Consider the following 27,523-nt stretch of genomic DNA (forward strand, 5'->3'; position numbering starts at 1 on the left):
TCTGAATATTACAGGTTTGTTTTTCCTACTCATCCGTATTAACTAACTTTTTTTTACGTTTAGAGCTAGCTGCCGTTCATCACACCACCTATGTTATTTTCTGCATGTTTTAGATTTAAAAAATGTCTGATGATGGTGATATTTTTCGCCAAAACTAGTTTGATTAATAAATAAGTAAAGAAATAATAAGGTGTTTTGCATCAAGGCAGAGTCAGATTCTGATATTGTTGTTTTCCTATTTAAACACGGATGAAATGGAAGAGTTCCACGATAAAGTTATTGTGTCTACACTATGCCAGGCATTTCCAATAAAGCTCTTCAACAAACTTAAAAAAGCGAAAACGAAACTACATCAAATTAACATTAACCTCAAGTACAACAAAATCTGTTCAGCCAACATCTTTCCTAATTATATTCAAATTAATGCAAACAACATGTCACCTGCAGCACAGCGTGCTAACGAACAGCTGAAAGAGCTTGGATGAAATATGAAATCTGCTCCCTATACTCAAAACACAAGAACTGAATGTCAGCCTATATAAATTACACCTGGAATTAGCAAACCAAATCTGCAACTCCTGAGTACTGTATGACATAATGCAAAGAATAAATCACCACTCTGAACCGTGTCGTTTGCCACAGTTCCTGTTTTCCCTTGGTTTATTTCTGTTTGATGTTTCTGTCCTTTCCTAGAGGGCGTTGCGGAGCCTCCGCACACACGCTGCTTGCACGTCCACTGGGAGATGGCAGTGTGCCGTGTGGAGGTGGAGACGAGTGCTTGGCCCTGGGGCCTTATTCTGTATCGTTCATACCGATCGGTGTAGTAGGTTTGTCTCGGTAGTGACGTCATTTTCGGTTCTTTACCAAAATATTCTATTCAGTAAGCTTCTGAGACCTGTTACCGAATGGTCCTTCTGCTGATTTTACAACAATTGTACCGAGGGATTTTGGATTGCGGTGTAGCCCTGTCGATCAGTGAGCTGTGGTTTATGTACACCTATAATTTGTTATTTTAAACATATTTAGCGGTTTTAACTTTGGATATAGTGATTGTGTTACTAAAGAATCATCAGAGGACGCATCCAGTTCGAAAGTGAGTTCATAAAAGACTATTTTCCTTTTTTAGAAATATGGTTAGGTTAGGTTGTGACTGTGAATGATTACATCCAAAAAGAAAACATTTTTGGTCAATATTCGCTGAATATACGTATTACTTTAATGCAAATAAGAGTTTAAAAATCATTAAATATGAAGACATCAGCTCTGCTTACATATATTACACGAGTGTGAACTGATGTTACTAGTGACTTTGTGTACACTTTTCCCCACAAATGGTTTAGTTAGTAACTATCGAAACCTGTTAACAAATTTCAAGGAACATAGGAAACCAATTATGTGAAGCCGTTTGACAACGAAGTCAGCCTACGTTCCTCTCAACAATAGTACAAGAATTGACCAATATGCAGTCGTTGTTTAGCGTGGCCAAGTGGTCAGTGCGCGAGAGTGTCACGCGTAAGGACACGGGTTCACGCACAGATGGGTGTAAAAAAAAAAAAAACTTCCCTCTTCATACATGCAACACGTTCTCAGATATTGTTATTCGTGTAAGTTAAGATTTTTCTGCAATATTCGTTATTACTTACATGTAAGAGCGCACTTCCTCAGTAACGATTTAAAAAATGCTGGAGATAAAATTGCTGTGAGTGAAACAACCGACAGTGACCTTTATATTTTTTGTTGTCAGAAATAATTCACGATTTTTTCGAATATGTAGCGATTTCCGAGTATGTGGTTAGACAGGAATCTAAGAGCACAATTTAAATTACTGGGAATGTAACTAGCAGCAGTCATCTTCATAATCTTGCTTGTCACAAATATTTATCTGCGATCAAATCTTCAACAACAGTAGACAGAGATGAAAGATCTCCGCCGTAATATTTTTAGACTGTAGCACCATATATGAAACATTTTCATTCATGAGATGCATGTTATAAACTTCGACGAACTGCAGGAGCTCTCGAAAACGCGTTTTTTCAATTTTGTTTTTAAGACCCAAATCGTTGACGTATCGTATATGAAAGTGGGCTACTTAATTATTTGGATCTCTAGGAGCGACTTATAACCAGATTCTGTTTATCTTCTTATTCTTTGAAACTCTCAGAATCAATGTTTCGGGTGTTTTTATAGATGTATTAGTACAATGTGGTACTACATACTATTCCTAACTCATTTTCCGAAACGTAAAATCCAAAACATGATGTCAGTGTGAATGAGAATAAGATGACATAATGCGGCATTTACGAAATCTGCAGAATACAGTCAAATACGCTATCGTTATTACGCATGTATGGAAACATGTAAATTTCTATGCATTTCAGCTGAGAATCATGGAAATGGATATACTGCACCTGATAAGGAGGAGGCAAGAGCGATGAAGGCGGGCACGTCAACTCGATGGAATGCGGCGTTATGCGTTATGGCAACGTAAACGCAATTTTCTGTACTTGGAAGAATAGAGCGCCTGTGTAGTCTGCTAGCCGCTTTGTGCTCGTGGCGCCGTGCGCGCTGCAGTGCGCTTGCGCGGATGTGCGGCCGCTTGCTTTTGATTGACTCGTGAGACGCGAACCGACAACAGCGCTTCGGTTCTCTAGGCTAGAACGGTATCGTTACCGAAATGCATACTGAATAATGCACTGGCTCTAATTCGAGTACTAGACCGTTCGGTGCTCATGAGTACCGAAACTATCGGCACAATGGCGGAAAGATACAGAATAGGCACCCTGCACGATGGTCCTGGAACGGGGCGCTCGGTCCCTCTGTGCTAAGTCTGGATGGGCCCAAAAACCCAGGGCGCAAGGGCACAAGAGGCCGTCATTCTGTGGACAACGTTCATGGAGTGGGGAAGCTATGAAGTCTGTCTGCGGCTGCCAATAACCTCCAGAAGGTGTATCTTTCCGCCATTGTGCCGATCGTTTCGGTACTCAAGAGCACCGAACGGTCTAGTACTCGAATTAGAGCCAGTGCATTATTCAGTATGCATTTCGGTAACGATACCGTTCTAGCCTTGAGAACTGAAGCACTGTTGTCGGTTCGCGTCTCGCAAGTCAATCAAAAGCAAGCGCCCGCGCATGCGCACTGCAGCGCGCACGGCGCCACGAGCGCAAAGCGGCTAGCAGACTACACAAGCGCTCTATTCTTCCAAGTACAGAAAATTGCGTTTACGTTGACATAACGCATAACGCCGCATTCCATCGAGTTGACGTGCCCGCCTTCATCGCTCTTGCCTCCTCCTTATCAGGCGCAGTATATCCATTTCTATGGTTCTCAGCTGGAATGCATAGAAATTTACATGTTTCCACTGAAGGTAAGATTTTTCATCTAGTTAGCGCAACAGTCGTCGTCTAGTGAGGCCAATATCCCGGTGTTGTCGGAGTTATTTGCATGATCGTGTATTTGAACGCCATGCTGACTTACTTAAAAAAAAGAAAAAAATTTTTGGCTGTGGACCTTCTGCCCCATTCCAGGAGGGTTGTGCAGGGTGCCTATTCTGGTGGAGCCATCTTCTTTCCCATGGACGGCGTAGGTCACTGTGTGGGTAAAATGTTTAAATAACCTTGTACTGTATGTCGGAGAGATAGAGTGAACTGTGGCCAAATTTATGGATGTCTGAATTGCGAAATTATGTTAATGTTCGCTAGTATCTGTTGTTTTTGTACGTAGGCATATTTAACTTCAGTCATTGTTATTGTGTATGTATTCTTGTGTTAAGGAGTTTAGTCCCTGTGGCATTTAAGTGCTCTATTTAATTATATTTAAGGTAGTGCTAGGGTTTCTATTTGGTAATCCACCTAGCCACGACTGATGTCGGTTGCTCGGTCTGTCTGAAATGTTGGGTCTATTGGGGAGAGACCGTTGTTGACTTGCTCTCCTCAGCTTCGAATTCCCGTGTTGATATACGGTGGTAGTTCTGCCGGAATCTCATTTGTAGAAGTTATAAATTCTTGTGAGCACAAGTAAAGCTACCTTTGCCTCTGTAATTTTCTTCCGCTAGCCGGCAAGCTTTGGTTAATGATTAAAAAATCGCCAACTGGTCTTGGTCCAACATATTGGATCGTGTTAGACGAGTTCCCTTTCCAGTTCGGGTAAATGTTTCCTCCTCCTGGTGGAGCCATCCTCTTTCCCGAGCCACGCTGGGGTAAGAGTTGCCTGAGCGTCTATTGCCGCTCAATGTTCCAGGAGAATGAAATAAGACGTTAATTATCTACTCCACCGTTATGCCCAAGAAAGGCGAATTAGAGTAGTTCTAGATAACCTAAGTATTGTAAACTATGAAGATAGTTCTAGGTTTGGAGAAATTTTTGGTTGGTAAAATTTAGCCCTCTGTGTTGGTAATCCAGCGTATTTCAAGATCCAACACTGTTATAGAACTGAAAGATTTGGTTTTGATACATTTGCTGAGACATGATTTAATAATTTGCTATTGATGTTAACTGCTTTAAAAGAATCTTCTTAAATCTGTGGTTATAATTCTTAATGAGTGATCGTCCTTAACAGTGTAACATTTAATGTACGTCTGATTGTCCCGTATGTCACCTACAGACTTCATTTAGAGACTAAATAGGTGATCCTTGCTTAGGTCTATGGGGATTTATTAACCGTTGATCTTTATCGTTTATGGTCTTAAATGTATGTTTGTTAAAAAGGAATAATCTTAGATTCTTATTGTTTATTAAGTAATTCTTAAGTTATACAGCAAATATTACGAGTGCAAATATTCTCTCATTGTTATGCTTGCTTCTTCTGTGTTTTGCACTGAAGGGTGTGACAATAAATGCAAAATCTAAATTGAAGCGTTGGGGCGAATTAATCCTTTCCCTTATCATTACCTTTAAAGATAGCTGATTGTTTGTTGCTTGTTATTGAAATATGTTGGGAGAATAGTTTGATTGACCCCATAGAAATAGTACATCACACTCACTGTCGAAAATGCAAAAGAAGTTGCAGAAACAGCAACAGAAACTAAATAAACTCATGAACAAAATCTGCTCTAAAACAGAGACACACACAACACACATTCCATGAAGGCTTGATTAATTTTACTGACAATACACTCACAAAAGAAGAACAGCAGCTATTTGAGGAAGGCCCTAAATACCATTTGAACACTCACATAGCACATAAGACCGTAGAAAATCTCATTACTGAAACTGAATACATCGTAGGACAACATGAAAAAACTAACACACCAGACTTCAGTCCAGACCTAACAAGAGAACTAGCGACAGAGGAAATGAAACAAATCATCAGAAAAAACAGACCATCCATAAACACAAATAAAAATACATCTGATGAGAAAACCATACACAGTATACACAGAAAAATAAAACAACACAATGCTTTCATCACTAAGGCGGACAAAGGGAATGCTCTGGTCTTAATAACAGAGGCAGAATACACTGAGAAAAATTTCTGGTAGAGAATACAATAAGCAAGCTAACCAGTGACCCAACACTAAGATTCCAAAGAAACGTAAAAACTCTATTAAAAAAACATCACATATACCTTGACACAGAACCACAAAAAAGAATGACACAAAAGACGGTTAAAGATCCACTCTTAACAAGCCTGCCAAAGGTCCACAAACTTCTCATCCCTGTCAGGCCAGTGGTGAACTTCAGAAGAGACCCTTCTCACTTACTAGGGAGTCACTTGCATACATTCCTACAGAAAATATACACATATACAAACAACAGAAGCCTCAAAAACACAGGAGACATAATAGAGAAAATTAAGAATGTCACGACTCCCCAACACTAAAACTGGTATCTTTTGACATTACATGCATGTACACAAACATACCCACAGAAGAAACTATAAACATTATAGAACAACAGTAAAAATGCAAGAAATTCCCAGACATACAAATAAATGAAATCCCATCCATTCATAGGCTTGTCACCGAACAAAACTACGTCACTTTCAACAACAACTTCTATTTGCAACAAGAGGGGCTACCTATGGGGTTCCCCCTCAGTGGAACCTTAGCCAACATTTTCTTGGACCATGTAGAGAACACAATATTCAATAACATTGTAAAACAAGGAGGGTATAAAATAATGTACTGGTACTGATATGTGGGTGACATAATCTGTCTTGTAGATGAAACACATAACAGGACAGAAGAGCTACACAGTAACATCAACACAGTACACCTACAAATCCACTTCACAATGGAAATAGGAAAAAAAACAAGAAACTACATTTCATGGATCTTGTAATCACAAGAAACAAACACCAACACGAATTCTCCCTCTACAGAAAACCCACATCCACAAGCACTATTATCCACAGCTCATCCAACCACTCAACAGTGAATAAATATGACAGTTTCACATACATGCTCCACAGGACAAACAGAACATATCTTAAACCAGAAAACTAAACACAGGAACTAAATATAATCACAAAAAAATTGCTGCTGAAAACGACTGCAAAACAAACATCATAAACAAACTCAACAACAAGGTAAAAATGAAACATAAAAGTAGTGGCCAACCACTCAACAGCACAACCAAAGGATCTGAAAACCCAGAGGCAGTACAAACAGACAAGACAGCAGACCATACCACATCAGGGAAAAGAGACAGATGGTACACACTAACATACAATAACAAAATATCACATAGCATTGGAAACATCTTGAAAAAGCTGGGGATTCCAGTTACATTCAGAACAAACAACACAGTTCAGAGAAGGTTAAGACCAGTCAGGAAAACTTCAGACAAATTCAGCAACGCTGGAATATATCAACTCACATTCAAGTCCTGTCAAGCCCAATACATACGACAAACAAGTAGAAACTTCCGAACGAGGTACACAGAGCACATGAGAACTCTAAAGAGTGACAGCACACATTCAACTTTTGCAGAACATCTAATGAATAAAAACCACAACCGCACTAATATCGAAAACTATCTACACATCCTGAAAAACAGCAACAGTCTATACCAACAATAAACAATAGAAGAAAATTACTACAGCGGAAGGGAAAAATGTACTAAACGAAAACACCTTGCAACAACACTCCCTTTACCGCTCTGAGAGAACTTACCAAGGACACAGAACAGAAAGCACACACACGAAAAAGAACCACTTCCCCATCACACACACACATATAAATAAGGAACAGAAGTCGTCGTAATTCCCGCTAGTTTTCATAGCCTTCTCGCAACATGTGATAGACCTCTCGCGACACACATAAACAATAAGATGGCGTAGTGTTCTTGATCATAAACAAAAGTGGGAAAGTTTTGTCTTTCTGTGTATAGAATCAGCTACATGCATCTCAACTAACATGAGTACACGAATAACTAAGTAACAGCCCAGTCTATACCAAAACTGGATTCCACAACACTACCGCAACCCCAAGTGTATATTACCGACGTACGAAGTTCACCTTTTAGTATTTGTATACAAACAGCTGCTCACGCAGTTGCAGATGACATGATGTGCTGTAGGGGACAAGGGGTTATTTTTAGGAAATATGGTGCGAAATTGTGTTTTAGTGTGTTTCAGTGCGCGATGCGCCAGCCTCGTGGCAAACGGCGGATGAAGGCCAGCCGGCGCGTTATGCAGGTGACAGTTTTGCAACGTGCGTCTGTATTTGTGTACGTGCGCGGCAGCCATCAGAACGCAACATTAGCAGAATTACGCAGGCGCGGGCTGCGTGTGGCGCGGTTGCGTTAGCCAACTCATCGAGAACCTTCCAATAAACACGCCGCCGCGTAACCGGCGGATTTAGCAGCGGCCTGCACCATTTAAGGGCGTCAGAGGTGGGCGTCGGCATTCGGTTCGACCAACTGGGCGTTCGGTCACTGTCACGTCATCGTCATCAGTGACGCTGTCTCCGAGGACCGGTCGGCGGGGGGCGTTGCCCGCTGCTGCATCGGCGACTCCCGGCGTCGTCACGAGCCGCCGCGTCTGCGAGCTCGGCTGGGCCTCGTGCTGCTAACCTCCTACCGCCTGCGCAGCCACTGACCGAGCGCGGCGTCGCGTTCCCCGGACTATGTGCATCAGCTAGTCTCCACCACGACACGAGCGGTGGGGCTGAGCTACCGGAAAATGTATTGGAAAAAACAAAATAAAGAGGAAGATTGCTAAAAACAGCCACCTTCTTCGACCCAGCCACGCCCTACAACCCCAACCACGTCACCAGCTCCGGCCATCCCATTACAAGTAGTATTAGTCGGGCAACCTGTGCATCACACACTCCTGTTACAATTGGTGTCAGTAGTGGTGTCCTCCCTGTATTTGGAGGAAATTGTGGCTGGTAATCGACGAGGATATGTGGCACCTGAGAAGGGCAACAATGGATCAGCAACTCCTGCAACATGACAAGTAAGTGCCAATTTTTCGTTTGGTGGTTTGTCTGACCCTGTAGCATAGTCCATCTTCCCTTCCTGTTCTTCTTTCTGGGCTTACTGTAGTCTTGATTCGATAGCTAGTAGTGATGGAGCAGTCTGTGTCAGCTGAGGTGGCTATTCAGCAGCTAAATGAGCGAGTTTCGGAATTAGAGATAGAGATTGCTCAGTCTAAAGAAGCGAACAAAGAACGGTTTCCTGTTAATGCAGTAATTCTTGACACTAATGCTGCGTCTTTGGTCACCTATTTCTCGGGATAAGCTTGGGAGGATGTTATGATTTTTTTTTTTTTTTTTTTTTTTTTTTTTTTAGTACCATAGCACGGCCGCTAAATTGGGAAATTGTGGTGCAGAAACACTTTTGCATGTGGCTAAGTTGAAAGTAACAGGGGATGCCAGAGCGTACGTTGTATGCCATCAAGAATTAAGGGATGCTCGGACATCTGAAGTATTCAAAAAGGGGTTGCTCGGAAGGTATCGGAGAAAAAATACGTCTAGATATTATTGGGAACAATTGAATAGAATGTATCAAAGTAATGGGGAATCAATAGAAGCTTTTATAGATAGAATTCGAAAAATTAATGTTAACACCTATGAGCTAACGGATTCCGATAGGGTTAATGAAGCCGTTCTGCAGGAAGCTGAGCAGAGGGCACTAGACGAATTTTTGCGGGGAATACAACCTGAAACCTCCCGCAAGATTAGGATGGAATTCCCTAAGACTCTCAATGAGGCAGTCGGAATCGCTGTGGCGTAAGAGGAAGTTGAAGCAGTAACAAAGACGCGGGACAGGAAAGCAGTATTTAATGCAGAAATAAAATGTTTCAGATGTGGTCGGATGGGACACATTAGACACGATTGCAAGGAAGTGCAGTGCAGGAAATGCAGACGTTGGGGTCATATGGAGCGATTTTGCAGTGGGTCCTGGCAGAAACATGATAGGAAACCGCAAGGTGGGCCTTACCCCCCCCCCCCCCCTCAGTTAAATGAGGCAGGGGGTGGTGTGTCCACTGTGCAATACCCCCGGTAAGGATTAATGCTAGAGCAGAATCAGTGGCAGTCTTCTTTCTGATCGGCTTGGTGAGGGGCAGGCCGTGCAATTTTTTATTGGATACCGGGTCTCCGTTATCCGTGGCGAGTAGAAATGTACTCGGTAAAGCAGATTAAAACCACCACGCTGGGCATTGGCTGGATAAAATGAAGTGTTTTATGCTACGTAGCGTGTCCTACGTGCGGGAGACAGAAGGAAAAAAGGTTGTGCGTGACAGTATTGATAATTTTGGCCTTGAAGAGGTGCAGTTAGCACGGGGTACCGTAATAGCGAATCTGGAGGTAATAGGGGAAGATGAACCGGATAAGGATTTCACAGCAGATTACGCAATGCCGGGAGAGTCTGTCAGCTAGTCTGCACTGAGGGGTAAAGTAGCACATTTAGAAGGGCAAGACAGAGAAGTCATGGAGAACCTTTTGACGGACTATAAAGAGTTATTTAATTATCATGGTCCACAGCCCGCTACTCCGTTAGTTCAGCATTACATAGCCACTGGGAATGAAGCACCGGTGTATAAACATCCATATCGTGTTCCAAAAAGTTTACAGCCTGTCATGGAAGAATTTATTAATCAACAGCTTAGGGATGGGATAATAGAAACCAGTAGTAGTCCCTGGTTCGCTCCTGTCGTAATAGTGGGTAAAAAAAAATCACCTGATGGGGGCAAGGCATATCGTTTTTGTTGTGATTATCGTTTCCTGAATCAAAAAACTGTATCGGATGCATACCCAATGCCGAATATCACTGAAACTCTGGATGATTTGGGTCAGTGTCGGTAGTTCACGACCTTGGATCTTCGAAGCGGGTACCACCAGTTGGTCTCCCCGGAAGACCGACCGAAGACAGCTTTTTCAACACCTACAGGTCATTTTCAGTATCGGCGAATGCCTTTCGGACTCAAAAATGCTCCGACAACCTTCCAACGGTTACTAGATAGCGTGTTGCGAGGGCTGAAACCTAATCGGTGTATGGTATATATGGACGACATAATTGTTTTCTCAAAGGACGTGCAAGAACATGTACGTCGCTTGCGCGAAGTTTTCGATCGTCTGAAAGCAGTGCGGTTAACTCTTCATATGGAAAAAAGTCATTTTTTGTTGGCTGTGTTTACATGGATCATTGACTGGGAATGGCTATGTTCGGCTGCTTGGGGACCATTTGCAGTCATTCGTGGACTTCATGTTCCCAAACAACGATGGAATTTTTATGGGGGCCATGTCACTGGACCACAATTGCAATTGGTGTGAAGAACATTTTGGACAGTTCGCGCGAATGATTTGACCACCCAGATTGCCCGACACGAATCTCATCGAACATTTATGGAACATAACCGAGAGGTCAGTTCATGCACAAAATCCTCCATTGGGAACATTTTCGCAATTATGGATGGCTATGGAGGTAGAACGGCTCAATATTTCTGCAGGGGACATCCAACGACTTGTTAAGCCCGTGCCACGTCGAGATGCTGCACGACTTCCGTCACAAATATCTGCCACGCCGTGTGGATACAATCAGTGAGTTAATCACTGCGCTCACGAACAGGGAACTGGCAGACTGGAATGATTGGTTGTGAAAGTGATCGCAGCTGACGTGCAAAAAGTAGTGTGTCACCAGAGCAGCAATGTGAAAGAATGATTTGCCAATATATTGAAAGGTTCATTAGAAACATTCACGTTAGTAGGAGTGCCAACTAATTCCCTCCATATCAACCACGTCTCAAGTGAACGCTTGAGCCTGGCTGCAGGAGACTTACGACGAAGAGAGGCGCAGTCTTGCGCTGGATTCTTCAGGTGAGTGGATGGGCACACAGTAGTAAAGCATGAACCCTTCTCTCGATGCATAATAAGTACCAGTTGAGCCGCTTACAACGTACAAAAGCCATTCATAACTAAGAAAGAAAATCAGGTTTTACTTTGCAAACTCTTTGAATTAAGTGCAATGGACTACTTAATTTCAGAGCATCATATTAACTGCTACCTGAGTACCCTAAGTTGCCTTGGTATTTATTTATTTCAAATTCTATTAGTCTATCTCCTCAGCCGCTCTCCCCCTCTTCCTGTCGATCTCCTCCTGCCCCTCTCTCTGCCCATCTCCTCCCCCTCTCCTTTTCCATATCTTCCTCTCTCCTTTCTCTGCCCATCATCTCCCCCTCACTTTCTCTCTACCACCTCCTCCCACCTCCCTCATATCTCCTGAACTACACAGCGTGTCCCAGCTCCGGTAGAACCGCTCGTGTCAGCTACAACAGATGCCTTGGCTGTGGTTATAACAGTATGTGTCTGACACTTGCCGGAAAATGGCGGTGGAGCGGCTGGGCAACATCAAGTTTTTTGAGTTCTCCATCTTTTGTGAGTCAGAATTTGTCGAAATCGACCCAAATACCGAGAGGCAGATTTCTGGTCACTCTCCACGGCAACTCCTCGGTCCACGAAGTGAAGATCGTGTGTGACGTTTTTGCCAGCAAATGGGTTACAGTCAGCGATCACCCCGTATTCGCCGGATTCGGCCCAGCCGACTTCTGATCGTTCTCCGCATCGAAGCTGTCAATGAGAGAACACAGGACATCCAAGGAAACTGTACTCCAGTACTAAATACAAATCCATTAAGGACTACAGTATCTCTTTCAAAACACTTTTAAAACGCTTTTTGCTGTCTATTGATTCGGGGGGGGGGGGGGGGATATTTTCAATAAATGCTGTGGTTTTGTGAACACAATCCATGACTTATTTTTCATAGCCACAGTTTTAACGGAACTGAGACAGGCTGTGTGTCTCTCTTACAATAATATAATTTTGCAGGTACAATCAGCAGCATACTCATTTCACTACGGTTTGAAGCTCCTCTTTTCGTTCTTAAGTGGGTTGTTTTGGAAACCAGCCTTGTGCAAACACAAATAGTTCATTTTTACATTTCCCCAGACATGTTTCGACACCAATGTGTCGTCTTCTGTGGGTTAAATTTTTATTTCTTAAAATTACATTGGTAATTGAACTGTGAGGTGAAGTAGCGAGCGAAAATTTATGAAAAACTGAGTGAAAGCAATGCACTAAATAGTAGCTGATTGAGACACCAACCGGGGACACGAAACAGGAAGGAAAATTTTGCAGATGACATGCTGTCAAGAAAACGACGAAAACGAGCACTAAAATCGATGTACAATAATACAGTTCAAATAGCGATATAATTTTAAGAAATTAAAATGTAACCCACAGAAGATGACACATTCTTGTCGAAACATGTCTGGGGAAAGATAAAAATAAACTAATTGTGTCTGCATAAGGCTGATTTCCAAAACACCCAGTTTTTATTCAGCAGCATATGTGGATACCGTCTGCTAAATGTGTTACAAATAGAATTGGTACGAAAGAAGCAATAAATGTAAACGTCACGACGTCATGCCTGATGCGGCAGTTTTATTGCGTGAACATCTAAAACGTTACCTGTGAAAACCCCATAAAAATCCGTCTACGAGTTTTGGAGATTAGCGTGTTCAGGCAGACAGAGAAACAGACAAGAAAGTTTCAATAAAACTTTAAATCTCGATATCTTTTTTCCGTGAACCGATTTCCTTGCGGAAACCCCATGAAAATTCGTCAAGTATTTTTGGAGATTAGCATGTTCAAATAGAAACAGACGGATACGACAATTTTACATATTTTTAATAGTATATAGACATAGATGGCCACGGCGGAAAGAATATGAGTTCATGTTCAAACTGCGGTATGTGAGATGAAAGAATGACTTTATGAACAATAATTTTCTTAAGACCTTTTAACAAGAATTTTATTTGACACGATGAGAAAAAAAGTGTTTTCTATTTTTTTACGAAATAAAGTTTTGTAGAGCTGTAGCATACGTCTCAGAATAGTCAGTATTTGGCTTTCTGCAAGGCTCTACTTCAGCTGATGGATTACTTTAGATGTGGAGAAGGTTCATTCGTGTGATCCGAACCTTAAATGTATCAGAACCTTTCGCCACCCCTCTCAGTGCAACTAGCCATACCAGATAATACTGAGTATACAACTATAAAACATGCGAGACGGTGAGCACAAGCAGCCTGAGAAAACCAATTGGTTGTCGTGTGGCGCTTCCGTTGGACATTTGGAAGCGTCAACCGCGAAGTTGTTTTAGCAGAAGTATAGTAGTGACAGTTACGACGATGCCAGAGGACGCACCTTGAGGCTGTCCGTAGTGTCAACCAGCAGGCGGTGGTCGACGCCCCTGAGGCAGGCGACCAGCTCTGCAGAGGAGGTGCGGGTGCAGTTGAGGAGCGCGGCGTGTCGGCGTGCCTGCCGCCCTGGCTGCCTCTCCGGCAGGGCCCACGCGTTCAGCGCGCTGCCGCTCTGCGCGATCACCCGCTGGAAGAGGCCTGCAACAGCCCGCGGCGAGAGGGGCTCAGCAGACTTCCACATGAAAATCTGTCTGTTATGCCTGGTACTCCCTGGATCGGAGTTTGAAGAGGTTTCTTTTTGTATTACTTAAAAGTCAGTGATGTGTATGTTGTGAAACTAATAGGGTTCACAGTGAAGATCTGGACAGTCGTGCAGTTTGTGATGCTGCCTAATGAAGCATTTCGTAGCCAAAAATTTACAGTCTGAGATTCATATAGGTGGGGTGGGGCTTTGACAGCGCAAATTTTATATATACTGGGTGATCAAAAAGGCAGCATAAATTTGAAAACTTAATAAACCACGTAATAATGTAGATAGAGAGTAAAAATTGACACACATGCTTGGAATGACATGGGGTTTTATTAGAACAAAAAAAAAGTTCACAAAATGTCTGACAGATGGCGCTGTATAGCAAAACGTCAGTGACTGCGCATGTCAATCGTGTATAAAAGGAGCTGTAATGAGTCAGAAAATCAGATGCGCCAGCAGTCGCAGCATGTTGACGTTCCCTGAAAAGGCACTTTTAATGAAGAATGGGGAATGTGCTAGTTCAACGTTACGATCCTATCGCCATAGGAAAGGGATTCGAACGGGTAAAGGTCCGTTCACAAATGCAGCTGTGGCGAGAAGCCACGGGTTGTTTAGACGATAGCCCCGTAGTGGCCGACCGAGCACAAGGCGTAATGCTGCTGAGACAGTTCAGAAAGAAATGGAGACTGTAGCGGGTTCGTCTATGCACGGGGAAGTCAGCGCTCGTGCAGTCGCAAGTCGCACCGGCATTCCATACACTACTGTTTGGTTGGCACTTAGGCGTACTCTCCGATGCTATCCGTACAAAATCCGTCGGCATCATGAACTGTTACCTGGCGATTTAGTGAAGCGGAGGGCATTTGCGGTGTGGGCTTTTCAAAAGATGGCGGAAGAAGACGATTGGTTGAGTAACGCGTTGTGGACCGATGAAGGTCATTTGACGCTCCGAGGGTCTGTCAACGCCCACAACTGCAGAATTTGGGCTACCGAAAATCCTAGAACTGTCGTGGAAACTCCATTGCACGAAGAGAAAATCTCGGTATGGGTTGCATTTACCACATCTACCGTTATCGGGCCTTTTTTCTGCGAGGAAATGAGTGATTCTGGTTTTGTAACTGCTACCGTGACGGGTGAGAGGTACACCGATATGTTACAGAATCGCATCATCCCCAGCCTGGCTGATAAACACCTGCTGGAACGTACGATGTTTATGCAGTTTGGCGCTCCACCCCATATTGCTAGACGCGTGAAAGATTTCTTGCGCTCGTCGTTTGGTGATGATCGTGAGCTCAGCCGCCACTTTCTTCATGCTTGGCCTCCCAGGTCCCCAGACCTCAGTCCGTGCGATTATTGGCTTTGGGGTTACCTGAAGTCGCAAGTGTATCGTGATCGACCGACAACTCTAGGGATGCTGAAAGACAACGTCCGACGCCAATGCCTCACCATAACTCCGGACATGCTTTACAGTGCTGTTCACAACATTATTCCTCGACTACAGCTATTGTTGAGGAATGATGGTGGACATATTGAGCATTTCCTGTAAAGAACAACATCTTTGCATTGTCTTACTTTGTTACGCTAATTATTGCTATTCTGATCAGATGAAGCGCCATCTGTCGGACATTTTTTTAACTTTTGTATTTTTTTCGGTTCTAATAAAACCCCATGTCATTCCAAGCATGTGTGTCAATTTGTACCTCTCTATTTACATTATTCCGTGATTTATTCAGCTTTCAAATTTATACTGACTTTTTGATCACCCGGTATATATACTGGCCATTAAAACTGCTACACCACGAACATGACGTGCTACAGACGCGAAATTTAACCGACAGGAAGAAAATGCTGTAATATGCAAATGATTAGCTTTTCAGAGCATTCACACAAGATTGGCGCAGGTGGCGACACCTACAACGTGCTGACTTGAGGAAAGTTTCCAACCGATTTCTCATACACAAATAGCAGTTGACCGGCGTTGCCTGGTGAAACGTTGTGATGCCTCGTGTAAGGAGAAGAAATGCGTACCATCACGTTTCCGACTTTAATAAAGGTCGTATTGCACCCTACCGCGATTGCGGTTTATCGTATCGCGACATTGTTGCTCGCGTTGGTCGAGATCCAATGACCGTTAGCAGAATATGGAATCGGTGGGTTCAGGAGAGTAATACGGAACGCCGTGCTGGATCCCAACTGCCTCGTATCACTAGCAGTCGAGATGACAGGCATCTTATCCGCATGACTGTAACGCATCGTGCAGCCACGTCTCGATCCCTGAATCAACAGATGAGGAGTTTGCAAGACAACATCCAAGTGCGCGAACAGTTCGACGACATTTTCTGCAGCATGGACTATCAGCTCGGAGACCATGGCTGAGGTTACCCTTGACGCTGCATCACAGACAAGAACGCCTGCGATGGTGTACTCAACGACGAACCTGGGTGAACGAATGGCGAAACGTCAGTTTTTCGGATGAATCCAGGTTCTGTTTACACCATCATGATGGTCGCATCCGTGTTTGGCGACATCGCAGTGAACGCACATTGGAAGCGTGTATTCGTCTTCGCCATACTGGCGTATCACCCGGCGTGATGGTACGGGGTGCCATTGGTTACACGTCTCGGTCACCTTTTGTTCGCATTGACGGCACTTTGAACAGTGGACGTTACATTTCAGATGTGTTACGATTCGTGGCTCTACCCTTCATTCGATCCCTGCGAAACCCTACATTTCAGCAGGATAATGCACGACCGCATGTTGCAGGTCCTGTACGGGCCTTTCTGCATACAGAAAATGTTCGACTGCTGCCCTGGCCAGCACATTCTCCAGATCTCTCACCAACTGAAAACGTATTTTCAATGGTGACCGAGCAACTGGCTCGTCACAATACGCCAGTCACTACTCTTGATGAACTGTGGTATCGTGTTGAAGCTACATGGGCAGCAGTACCTGTACACACCATCCAAGCTCTGTTAGACTCAGTGCCGGGGCGTATCAAGGCTGTTATTACGACCATAGGTGGTGGTTCTGGGTACTGATTTCTCAAGATCAATGCACCCAAATTATGTGAAAATGTAATCGCATGTCAGTTCTAGTATATTTATCCAATGAATACTCGTTTATCATCTGCATTTCTTCTTGGTGTAGGAATTTTAATAGCCAGTAGTATATACATATATACTCGTAAAAGAGTCAAAGAAGAGCTGCAGATTCCTGACAGGATGGAGATCACCAGTAGAAGCAGTAGCAGCGTATCGCTTGTACGCAGATTGTATACGTCATTTACACTGAAACGTCAAAGAAATTGGTACAGGCATACGTATTAAAATACAGAGCCAAGTAAATAGGCAGAATACGGCGTTGCGGTCGCAAACTCCTGTATAAGACACTGTCTGGAGCAGTTGTTAGATCGGTTACTGCTGCAGGTTATCAAGATTTAACTGAGCTTGAACGTGATGTCAAAGCTGGCGCACAAGCGATGGAACACAGCATCTCCGAGGTAGTGATGAAGTGGGGATTTTCCTGTACGACCATATCACGAATGTACCGTGAATATCAGGAATCCATCAAATCTCCGACATCGTTGCGGCCAGAAAAAGATCCTGCAAGAACGAAACCAAAGCCGACTGAAAACAATCGTTCAACGTGACAGAAGTGCAACCCTTCCGCAAACTGCTATGGATTTCACTGCTGTGCTATCAACAAGTGTCAACGTGTGAATCATTCAATGATACATCATCGGTATGGGCTTTCGGAGCCGAAGGCCCACTCATGTACCCTTGGTGACTGCACGATTCAAAGCTTTACGCATCGCCTGGGCACTTCAAAACCGATATTGGACTGTTGATGACTGTAAAACATCTTGTCTAGACGGACGAGTCTCGTTTCAAATCGTATCGAGTGGATGGACGTTTATGCGTATGGAGACAACCTCATGAACCCATGGAGCCTGCATGTCAGCAGGGGACTGTTGAAGAGGGAGGAGGCTCTGCAATGGTGTGGAGTGTGTGCAGTTGCAGTGATATGGGACCCCTGATACACTTAGATACGACTGTGGCAGGTGACACGTACGTAAGCATCCTGTCTGGTCACCTGCATCCATTTATCTCTATTGTGCAGTTCGACGGTCTTGAGCATTCCAGCAGGACAATGCGACACCCTACACGTCCAGAATTACTACAAAGTGGCTCCAGGGACACTCTTCGTAGTTTAAACACTTCCGCTGGCCACCATCTTCCCAGACATGAACACTGTTGAGCATATCTAGGATGCCTTGCAACGTGCTGTTCAGAAGCGATCTCCACCCTCTCGTATTCTTATAGATTTATGGACAACCCTGCAGGATTCATGGTGTCAGTTCCCTCCAGCAGTACTTCAGACGTTAGTCGAGTCCACGCCACGTCGTGTTACACAGTTACTCGTGCTAACGGCTCCCTACACGACGTTAGGCAGGTGTACCAGTTTCTTTGGCGCTTCAGTGTAGTTTAATGGTATTCTTACTACTTCTGAGTATAAGTGAACAATAAACAGGCTGAAGAAAACTTTCCGCACTTGGCAGTCGGCATGCGATTCGTCGCCCCAATTCAAGACAATTGTGTGTCTAGCAAAACTTAGTCACACCAAAAGTTTAATAGAAATGCGATTTAAAAAACGAGGTTCTAGCAATTGTGTAACTGCATGTAGCATGACCAAGAATTGGTAGTACGAACTCAGTTCTAAGCAGGAGCTGCCCCATTCACTCAGTGAGACGAGGCAATGCCGTGGGGGACGGATAAACAGACTCGCTGACGTTCGAGTCGCATTTACTTCAAACTTTTTTTTCATTTGTTGTTGTTGTTGTTGTTGTTGTCTTCAGTCCAGAGAGTGGTTTGATGCAGCTCTCCATGCTACTCTGTCCTGTACAAGCTTCTTTATCTTCGAGTAACTACAGCAACCTACGTCCTCCTGAATCTGCTTAGTGTATTCATCCCTTGGTTTCCCTCTACGGTTTTTACCCTCCGTGCTTCCCTCCAATACTAAATTGGAGATCCTTTGATGACTCAGAACTTGTCCTACCAACCGACTCCTTCTTATAGTCAAGTTCTGCTACAAATTCCTCTTCTCACCAATTCTGTTTAGTACCTCCCCATTAGTTACGTGATCTAACCCTCTAATCTTCAGCATTCTTCTGTTAAAGCATCAAATTGTATCCCATTCACACCTCCAAAGTGCGAATCTTGAATATTTCTTTATTTAAACATTAAGACATAGCTTGAAATTCTGACAGGTGTAAACGACAACTTTGTTTCGTCCATGACACGATTAAAGCCAACAGAAAATAGTAGTGGACACAGCAACATCATCCGTATCCAGTAAGGCACAAAAACACGATAGTTAGACTGCACTAGATTGCACAATAATTCCATTCTGCACGTTTGATGTCCAGGTTTACCTTCATAGAACCGATATGTACATGTACGAGCAACTTTTGCTTTAGAAAAGATGTTGAAAGCGAACACATTGCATTTGCGAACACTTCACCAATAGCTGTATCATACTGTGCTAGACTGTAGGCAACACATCTACATCCACGATTGCCAAAGAGGGATGCAAGCGATCTGTTAGGTTGTGTACAACAATGGGTGGAGTACTATAAACATGTTCATTTAAGTGTCCCCACAAATGAAAATATAGTGTATTAATGTTCGGAGAACATGGGGGCCAGAACACTGGACCATCACGAGCAGCCGTCCGGTGTGGCCGAGCGGTTCTAGGCGCTTCAGTCTGGAGCCGCGCGACCGCTACGGTCGCAGGTTCGAATCCTGCCTCGGGCATGGATGTGTGTGATGTCCTTAGGTTAGTTAGGTTTAAGTAGTTCTAAGTTCTAGGGGACTGATGACCTCAGCTGTTAAGTCCCATAGTGCTCAGAGCCATTTGAACATTTGAGCCTTCACGAGCAGTTCATTTCCTTGGAAACACTTGATTTAAATATTTACTCACATTCATTCCGAAGTGTGGTGGTCCACCATCATGCTGAAATCAGAGCTGTCACCGAACACTAAGTGGGACGTTTTCTAATGCGTCAGGCAAAATATTGCAAAAAAACTACGAGGCAGGGGCGCATTCAGCTTGTCTCGCCATAAGTGACGGTCCAAAAGCACTCCTCACATGATTTCAGCCCACAGATGTATGCCAAAGCGTGACTGAAAGCTACGTTCATGGGTGACACGTGGATTGTGTTCCGATAAATAATGGCTGTTGTGGAAATTGAAAATACCTTCACGAGTGAAGCTAGATTTTTCAGTCCATATCATATTAGTTATTAAATGTTCGTTATCTTCCACTTGATGCAAAACCCATTCACAAAACTGTACTCGTCGATTGCGTTCTTCTGGCCACCTGTGTTGAGTTAATGTGTAATGATATGGATGCAACACTTCAACAACGAGTCTTCGAGATATCTGGAACCGCATTTCAATATCACGAGTATTTCACCGAGGTGATTCGTGAACAGTTTTAAGAACCGCGACCTCTTTTTGTGGAGTACGTCTAGTCCTTGGATGACTTCTGTCCATTACTTGTGGACGAAGATTACCGGTTTCCCAAAGGCTTTGCTCCAGACGACGAAAACATTCTTAACAGGATGGCACATTTGAGGGTATCTTGCACCATACACAGAAGCAGCAGCAGCAGCTTGGCTATCGGATTCACCCAGCACCAGAAGCATATCGACGTATTCATCGTCTGCGTTCTCCACCAGGAAGCCGCCCTACATGAACTTGACATGACCAGTTATGGTTGTGCGGTTGTACACTGTGCGGTTAGTAGACACATGCAAGCAGTTTAATGGATCCCGCTATCACGTGCTAGGCTGTTGTCAAGAGACATAATGACGTCCAGCTTATAAACGATGAGAACTGGAAAACAGACGACTAAAAATTAATAAATGAACCTGACGGGGATTCGAAGCATAGCACCATGATGGATATTGGATTAATGTCCCAGCAGTGTAGTCTGTGAGCTACGACGGCCGTTATAGTAGTGTTGGATGATAAATCTTCCTCCGTACATTCCTAGGCACTGCCGATGTGACTTTGTTGCCAGCTCCTCGTTTACGTGCGTGTGTTTCCAAAATGGACTCGATCTGATTTTGCTAGATAAACTTTTGTCTTGAATCTGGATAAGCAATCACATGCAGACCTTCCAGTCCGTCCCTTTTCTTCATCTTGTACATGCAGTTTTTTAGTGGTGCTATTTATTTTTGTTGTAATAACTTACGAATTTTTCGATCGTTCGTGTTGTGTGAGTTTATATTGCAGTTTTCCGCCACAGAAGTCGCTAGAACTGCTCTGTTTACTTGATTCCGCGACCTTTGCAAATAGTAACTGTGCAGCAGAGCTCCAGCCCCCTACCAGAACGGAGATCAACAGCAGTAGCAGCTTATCGATTGCACACAGTTGGCATACTTCGTTTAGCTTAGTGGTATTCTAACTTACTTCTGAGTAGACTGTTTCTTACTAACTTACTGCAAGGTTTTTGCGTAAACTTTAGTGCGTATCTTTGGGAGGCAAATTTCTCAGTTAGCTCCATGCCACCGGAAGCGCCATGTCACGTGACTCCGTTTAAATCTCTTATTAGTACACAGCCTACGGTTTAGATCAGTGCTTTAGAGTTTGCGTATTCATTTCATGCAGTAGCTTTTGTGTAAGCAGAGTTTCTAGTAAAAAGTAACTGTATACATTCTGAGTACAATTTATTTCTGTTTTGAGAGCTTCCGGATCTTGCGATCTTAGGCTGTAGTGCGAAAGCAGCATATCAGATTTTAGCGTTTGTTTATTCCCCTCGTTCTTATCTTGGGTACATTTCAACCTCAGTAGCCCCAAAGTCGTGCAGTTTCTCCTTTGCGGGATTCTGTTTGTAATTTCTCAGTTATTCCTGACAGCTCTGTCGGTATATTTTGACGTCTTGTTCTATTTTTCACACTGTGCGGTATGGAAGGGACTGTACTTGTTGACAGCGAACACAAGGACAACTGATTGCTGTCCATAAACAACTGGAAGCTGTGTTGGCCACAGTTGACAGGCTTCTGACTGCTGCTCAAACCTGTGTGACAACAGGGCGCCAGTGACGAGCCTGCGACACCTTTGATGCCATTGGAACCCCTGGGGAGCTGGTTGCAGCTGATTCTTTCGATACTCAATCTGACCAGCACGTCTTCACTCGAAAGAGAGAGGGTGGTGGACAGTGGTGGGTTCACGCAACACTGGGTGGAAGACGAAAGAGCGAACTGCCACATCGCTGGCTCCTTACGCCATAGCAACAGGTACGAGGTGCTGCCCAGTGTTGATAATACTTCTGAGCCAGCACGTAATGCCTCTCTTGTCGCGTCAGCGGTCAATTTTCCTGCCTAGTCCAGATAAGTACACAGGGCGGGATAGCTAGTCACTGAGAGCTCCAACGTTAGGTGGTTAACGAAGCTTCTCATGGAAATAATGGACAGGGCGGGAAAGAACGCCAGTCTGCACTCACATGGAAACTCCCCATCGCACCCCTCTCAGATTTAGTGATAATATAGCCCACTGTATAGCCCATTAAAAACTGAACACAGATCAAGAGTGAAAACAGGAAGAAGATGTACTGCACTGTGGGAAAAGGTAAAATGGAAACAGTGGACGATCCAAGCTTAACAAATGCAACATCGAGTGAAATGGAAGAGCCACAGCGTTGTGTTGGTCACGGTGTTCGAATACAAGGTGGACAAGCTGGGTTGAAATCTCCTTTATGGCACTTACATTAATTTTTCTTTTCCCCAACATTATTAACTGTCCGTCAGGTCATTTAAATGTTTGTTTTCTTTCTGTAGTCTTTGCATTTGTCATACTATACATTGGTTATAGAATATGAGTCATGTGGTAAGCATACATTAACGTCGCAAGTAAATATGGTGAATAGTGAGGGCAGACGAGATACCACACAGACGTCTCACAGAAATGAAAAGAACAAATAAACTGATGTGAACTATGTTACAACAAAAGAATTCCAGAGCCAAAAGTTCCAAAATGGAACTTAACTTCAAAAAGGTTAATAACATTTTTCGACAGGGCGTCGATAAGAGATTCCTGTCATATGACACACGCACAGTCACTAATGCCATGTGTGACGCACCAGATGTATTTTCCAGTGGAGGATTCGGCTGACTTGTCGCCTTTTCATGAAAGGTTTGCGGCTTCCATTCGAAAGCCACTTCCTTTAGGCTGCTAATAATAGTCGCACAGAAGCAGCTTTCATTATAGGTCCCTTCCTTACACCTTGCGAAAAATAGACAAATAAATAAATAAATAAAAATAATTGGTACGGAAAGGCTTCGAACACGGCTCGGCCGCTTTGTAGTCCAACAGCGTGACCTGTTTACCACGATGCCACAGCTGTATGTTGCAATTCTTGTACACTATTGGCCATTAAAATTGCTACATCAAGAAGAACTGCAGACGATAAACGGGTATTCATTGGACAAATATATTATACTAGATCTGACATGTGATTACATTTTCACGCAATTTGGGTGCATAGATCCTGAGAAATCAGTACCCAGAACAACCACCTCTGGCCGTAATAACGGCCTTCATACGCCTGGGCATTGAGTCAAGCAGAGCTTGGATGGCGTGTACAGGTACAGCTGCCCATGCAGCTTCAACACGATACCACAGTTCATCAAGAGTAGTGACTGGTGTATTGTGACGAGCCAGTTGCTCGGCCACCATTGACCAGACGCTGTCAGTTGGTGAGAGATCTGGAGAATGTGCTGGACAGGGCAGCAGTCGAACATTTTCTGTATCCAGAAAGGCCCGTACAGGACCTGCAACATGCGGTCGTGCATTATCCTGCTGAAATGTAGGGTTTCGCAGGGATCGAATGAAGGGTACAGTCACGGGACGTAACACAACTGAAATGTAACGTCCACTGTTCAAAGTACCGTCAATTCGAACAAGAGGTGACCGAGACGTGCAACCGATGGCACCTCATACCGTCACGCCGGGTGATACGCCAGTATGGCGATGACGAATACGCGCTTCCAATGTGCGTTCACCGCGATGTCGCCAAACACGGATGCGACCATCATGATGCTGTAAACAAAACCTGGATTCATCCGAAAAAATGACGTTTCGCCATTCGTGCACCCAGGTTCGTCGTTGAGTACACCATCGCAGGCGCTCCTGTCTGTGATGCAGCGTCAAGGGTAACCACAGCCGTGGTCTCCGAGCTGATAGTCCATGCTGCTGCAAACGTCGTCGAACTGTTTGTGCTGATGGTTGTTGTCTTGCATACGTCCCCATCTGTTGACTCAGGGATCGAGACGTGGCTGCACGATCCGTTACAGCCATGCGGATAAGATGCCTGTCATCTCGACTACTAGTGATACGAGGCCGTTGGAATCCAGCACGGCGTTCCGTATTACCCTCATGAACCCACCGATTCCATATTCTGCTAACAGTCATTGGATCTCGACCAACGCGAGCAGCAATGTCGCGATACGATAAACCGCAATCGCGATAGGCTACTATCTGACCTTTATCAAAGTTGGAAATGTGATGGTTCGCATTTCTCCTCCTTACACGAGGCATCACAACAACGTTTCACCAGGCAACGGCGGTCAACAGCTGCTTGTGTATGAGAAATCGGATGGAAACTTTCCTCAAGTCAGCACGTTGTAGGTGTCGCCACCGGCGCCAACCTTGTGTAGATGTTCCGAAAAGCTAATCATTTGCATATCACAGCATCTTCTTCCTATAGCTCGTCATCCTCGTGGTGTAGCAATTTTAATGGCGAGCAGTGTACTTACACCGTTCACTGTTTCTATTTTGCTTTTTTTGCACAGTTCAGTACACCTTCTTCCTGTTTTCATGGCTCTATCCGAGTTCAGTTTTTCATGGGCTGTTCACTGGGCCCTCTTACCACTAAATTTGGGGAGGGGGTGGTTGCAATGGAGAGTTTCCCTTGTCAGTACGTGGGCTGTGTGTGGGTAGGGTATCATTCAAGACATGGTGGAGGCTCTGCTGGCGGCTGTAGAATACGCTGGGTGCAACTGGCTGCAACTACTACCACATGTCGGCATGAATGGTGCCTGCCGCTTAGGGTCTGAGGCTTTCTTTGGCTTCTTTCAGCAGATGGCTGATATGATGAAGGCAGCTAGCATCACACACACGGTGCAGGCCAAACTCATCACTTGTAGCATCGTATCCAGGATCGATGGCAGTTTTTGGAAATTTGTGGTAAGGTATTATGGGACCAAACTGCTGAGGTCATCGGTCCCTAAGCTTACACACTTCTGAATATAACTTAAACTAACTCACGCGAAGGACAACACACACACACCCATGCCCGAGGGAGGACTCGAACCTCCGACGGGGCAAGCCGCGCGAACCGTGTCAAGATGCCCCAGAACGCGCGGCTACACCGCGCTGCTCGACGGCAGTTTTTTTACCCAGTATGACACAGATAGGGACAGTGCTTGTTGTGTGCAGATACAACGAGAGTTAGCCACTATCTGTAAACAGCTGGAAGCTGCACTGACAACAGTCAACAGGCTTCAGGCCGTGCCAAAAAGCTGCAGCTACATCGGGACGCCAGTGACAAGCTCTGCAACAACTTTGGTGCCGTTGAAATCCCCCGGCAACTCCGTTATCACTGGGACCTCTGATACACAAGTTCTGACTGGTCTGTCTTCTCTTGGCAGTAAAATGTGGGATCGTATATCTCTTGATGGATGGTGAAAGTGGGAACAGGCCACACAACTGACACCTTACACTTTAGCAATAGATACATGGTGCTGCTACCCAGTGTTTAAAACACTTTTGAGCAAGTGCGGGATGCCTCTCCTATTGGTACAGTGGCTGATTTTCCTGCCCGGTCCAGAAAATTGCAGAGGGTAGATATGCTAGTCATTGCAGCTTAGGCAGATTATGACGCTCCCACAGGAAAGTAGTGGACAGATCAGGAAAGACTGCCAATGCGCACTCCACTTCTACATCTACATCAGTACTCAGCATGCTATCTGCTGGTGTATGGTGGAGGATACTTTAGGTACCACTAACTGATCCTCCATTCCCCGTTCCACTCGCGAACGTTGTGTGGGAAGAACGATTGTCAGTAAGCCTCAGCGTTAGCTCTAATATCACGAATTTTCTCGCCATGATCATTTTGTGAGATGTATGTGAGAGGAAGTAAATGTTGTCTGTCTTGCTATGTTTGCCAGGGTGGAGGGGATGTCTCATTCGATATGTGGAGGAGGTTCTGCTTGTGGTGGCTATCTAAGCAAACTAGGTGCTATTGTCTGCAAATCGTGGTGCATGTTGGAGCAAATAATGCCTACCACTTGGGTTTAAGGCCATCCTCGGTTCTTTTCAACAGGTCGGGTTTGGTGAGGCTAAGCTCTAAACGTGTAACATCATGCTCAGAGTCGATTGCAGTTCTGTGATTTGGAGCAGGGTGAAATGTCTAAATTAGAGCCTCAGACGAGTTTGTGACGATATTGGATGTGAGTTTCTGGACCGCTGCTTCTGGGTGGAGAATTGTGGGGTGCACCTTAATAGGCAAGGTGTGCACTACATGCAGGAAGCGGCGACTAGGGTAGTGGAGTGCATGTGACATGCATGCGGGGGTTTTCTAGGTTAAAGGGCCACCCCTCCTGTGATCAGAGATGAATTGCCTGACAAAATCGAAGATAAATCAGCGGTAATGTTCTCAGAAAATGCTCGTCCTTGCAGATCGGATGTAAAAATATATATATATATATATAAATAAATAAATAAAAATAAAAAAAACATTAATGTGATATTAGTAAGCTGCAAGAGCATCCAAGAGAAGATCGCAGATTTGAAGGTTATAATGCTCAGACAGTGCTAGGAACAGAAAATTGGTTAAACGAAATCCTAAGTTCAGATTAGCCAATAGTGGCGGCGTGTTTGTTGCAGTAAAGAATTCGATAATATCTAATGTGGATATCGCGGATTCTGAAAGTGAATTAATCTGGGTGAAGTTAAGCATCAAAAGTCAGTCAAAATTGGTAAGGGATGCTTTTATATACTCGCCCTGGGTCAGGGGCTATAGTGGTAGAGCGATTCAGAGAGAACTTGCAGAATGTCTTTTGTTACTTTCCTGATCATGCCGCTGTAATAGGGGGGTGACTTCAGCTTGAAAGGTATAGATTGGGAGAGTTAAGCTGTCAAAACTGGCGCCAGAAGCAGGGATTCATGTGATATTTTTCTGAATGTCTTGTCTGAAAATTAAAGAACTAAGTCATGAAGTTGACGTCTTAGATCTTCTAACAACAAAAGACCTGAACTTATCAGAACCTTTTTGCTTAGCAGGAATGACAGGACATAAATTGCAGAGTATCTGAGAAGTCAGTATGAAATATTTAGTGCTGAGAACGAAGATGTGGAGCACAAACGGAAAAAAAATTGAAAGCATCGTTCAATGCACCTTATACAAGTATGTTCCGAGCAATGTATTAAGAGATTTTAGACCCACTGTGGTTTAAAAGCCGTGTTAGAAAACAGCTACGTAAATAAAGGGAGTTTCGTCACACATTCAACTTAGCTGAAAAAAGTGAGCGAAGCGAAAAGGAGCGTAAGGAAATCAATGAGAGGAGAGTTC

At 44.1% G+C, this 27,523-nt stretch overlaps 1 protein-coding gene across 3 annotated transcripts in view; it reads right to left on the reverse strand.

Annotated features, from left to right (window-relative positions):
- Positions 1-27,523, reverse strand: part of LOC126188292 (juvenile hormone esterase-like) — a 546,097-nt gene that overhangs the window by 224,191 nt on the left and 294,383 nt on the right. For all 3 annotated transcript variants that reach the window (XM_049929880.1, XM_049929879.1, XM_049929878.1), the window contains exon 6: positions 13,646-13,839. In XM_049929880.1, coding sequence (XP_049785837.1) covers positions 13,646-13,839 — 194 coding nt within the window. The remainder of the gene's footprint in view (positions 1-13,645; positions 13,840-27,523) is intronic.

The sequence above is a fragment of the Schistocerca cancellata genome, chromosome 5 (assembly GCF_023864275.1).
Source record: "Schistocerca cancellata isolate TAMUIC-IGC-003103 chromosome 5, iqSchCanc2.1, whole genome shotgun sequence".
NCBI lineage: Eukaryota > Metazoa > Arthropoda > Insecta > Orthoptera > Acrididae > Schistocerca > Schistocerca cancellata.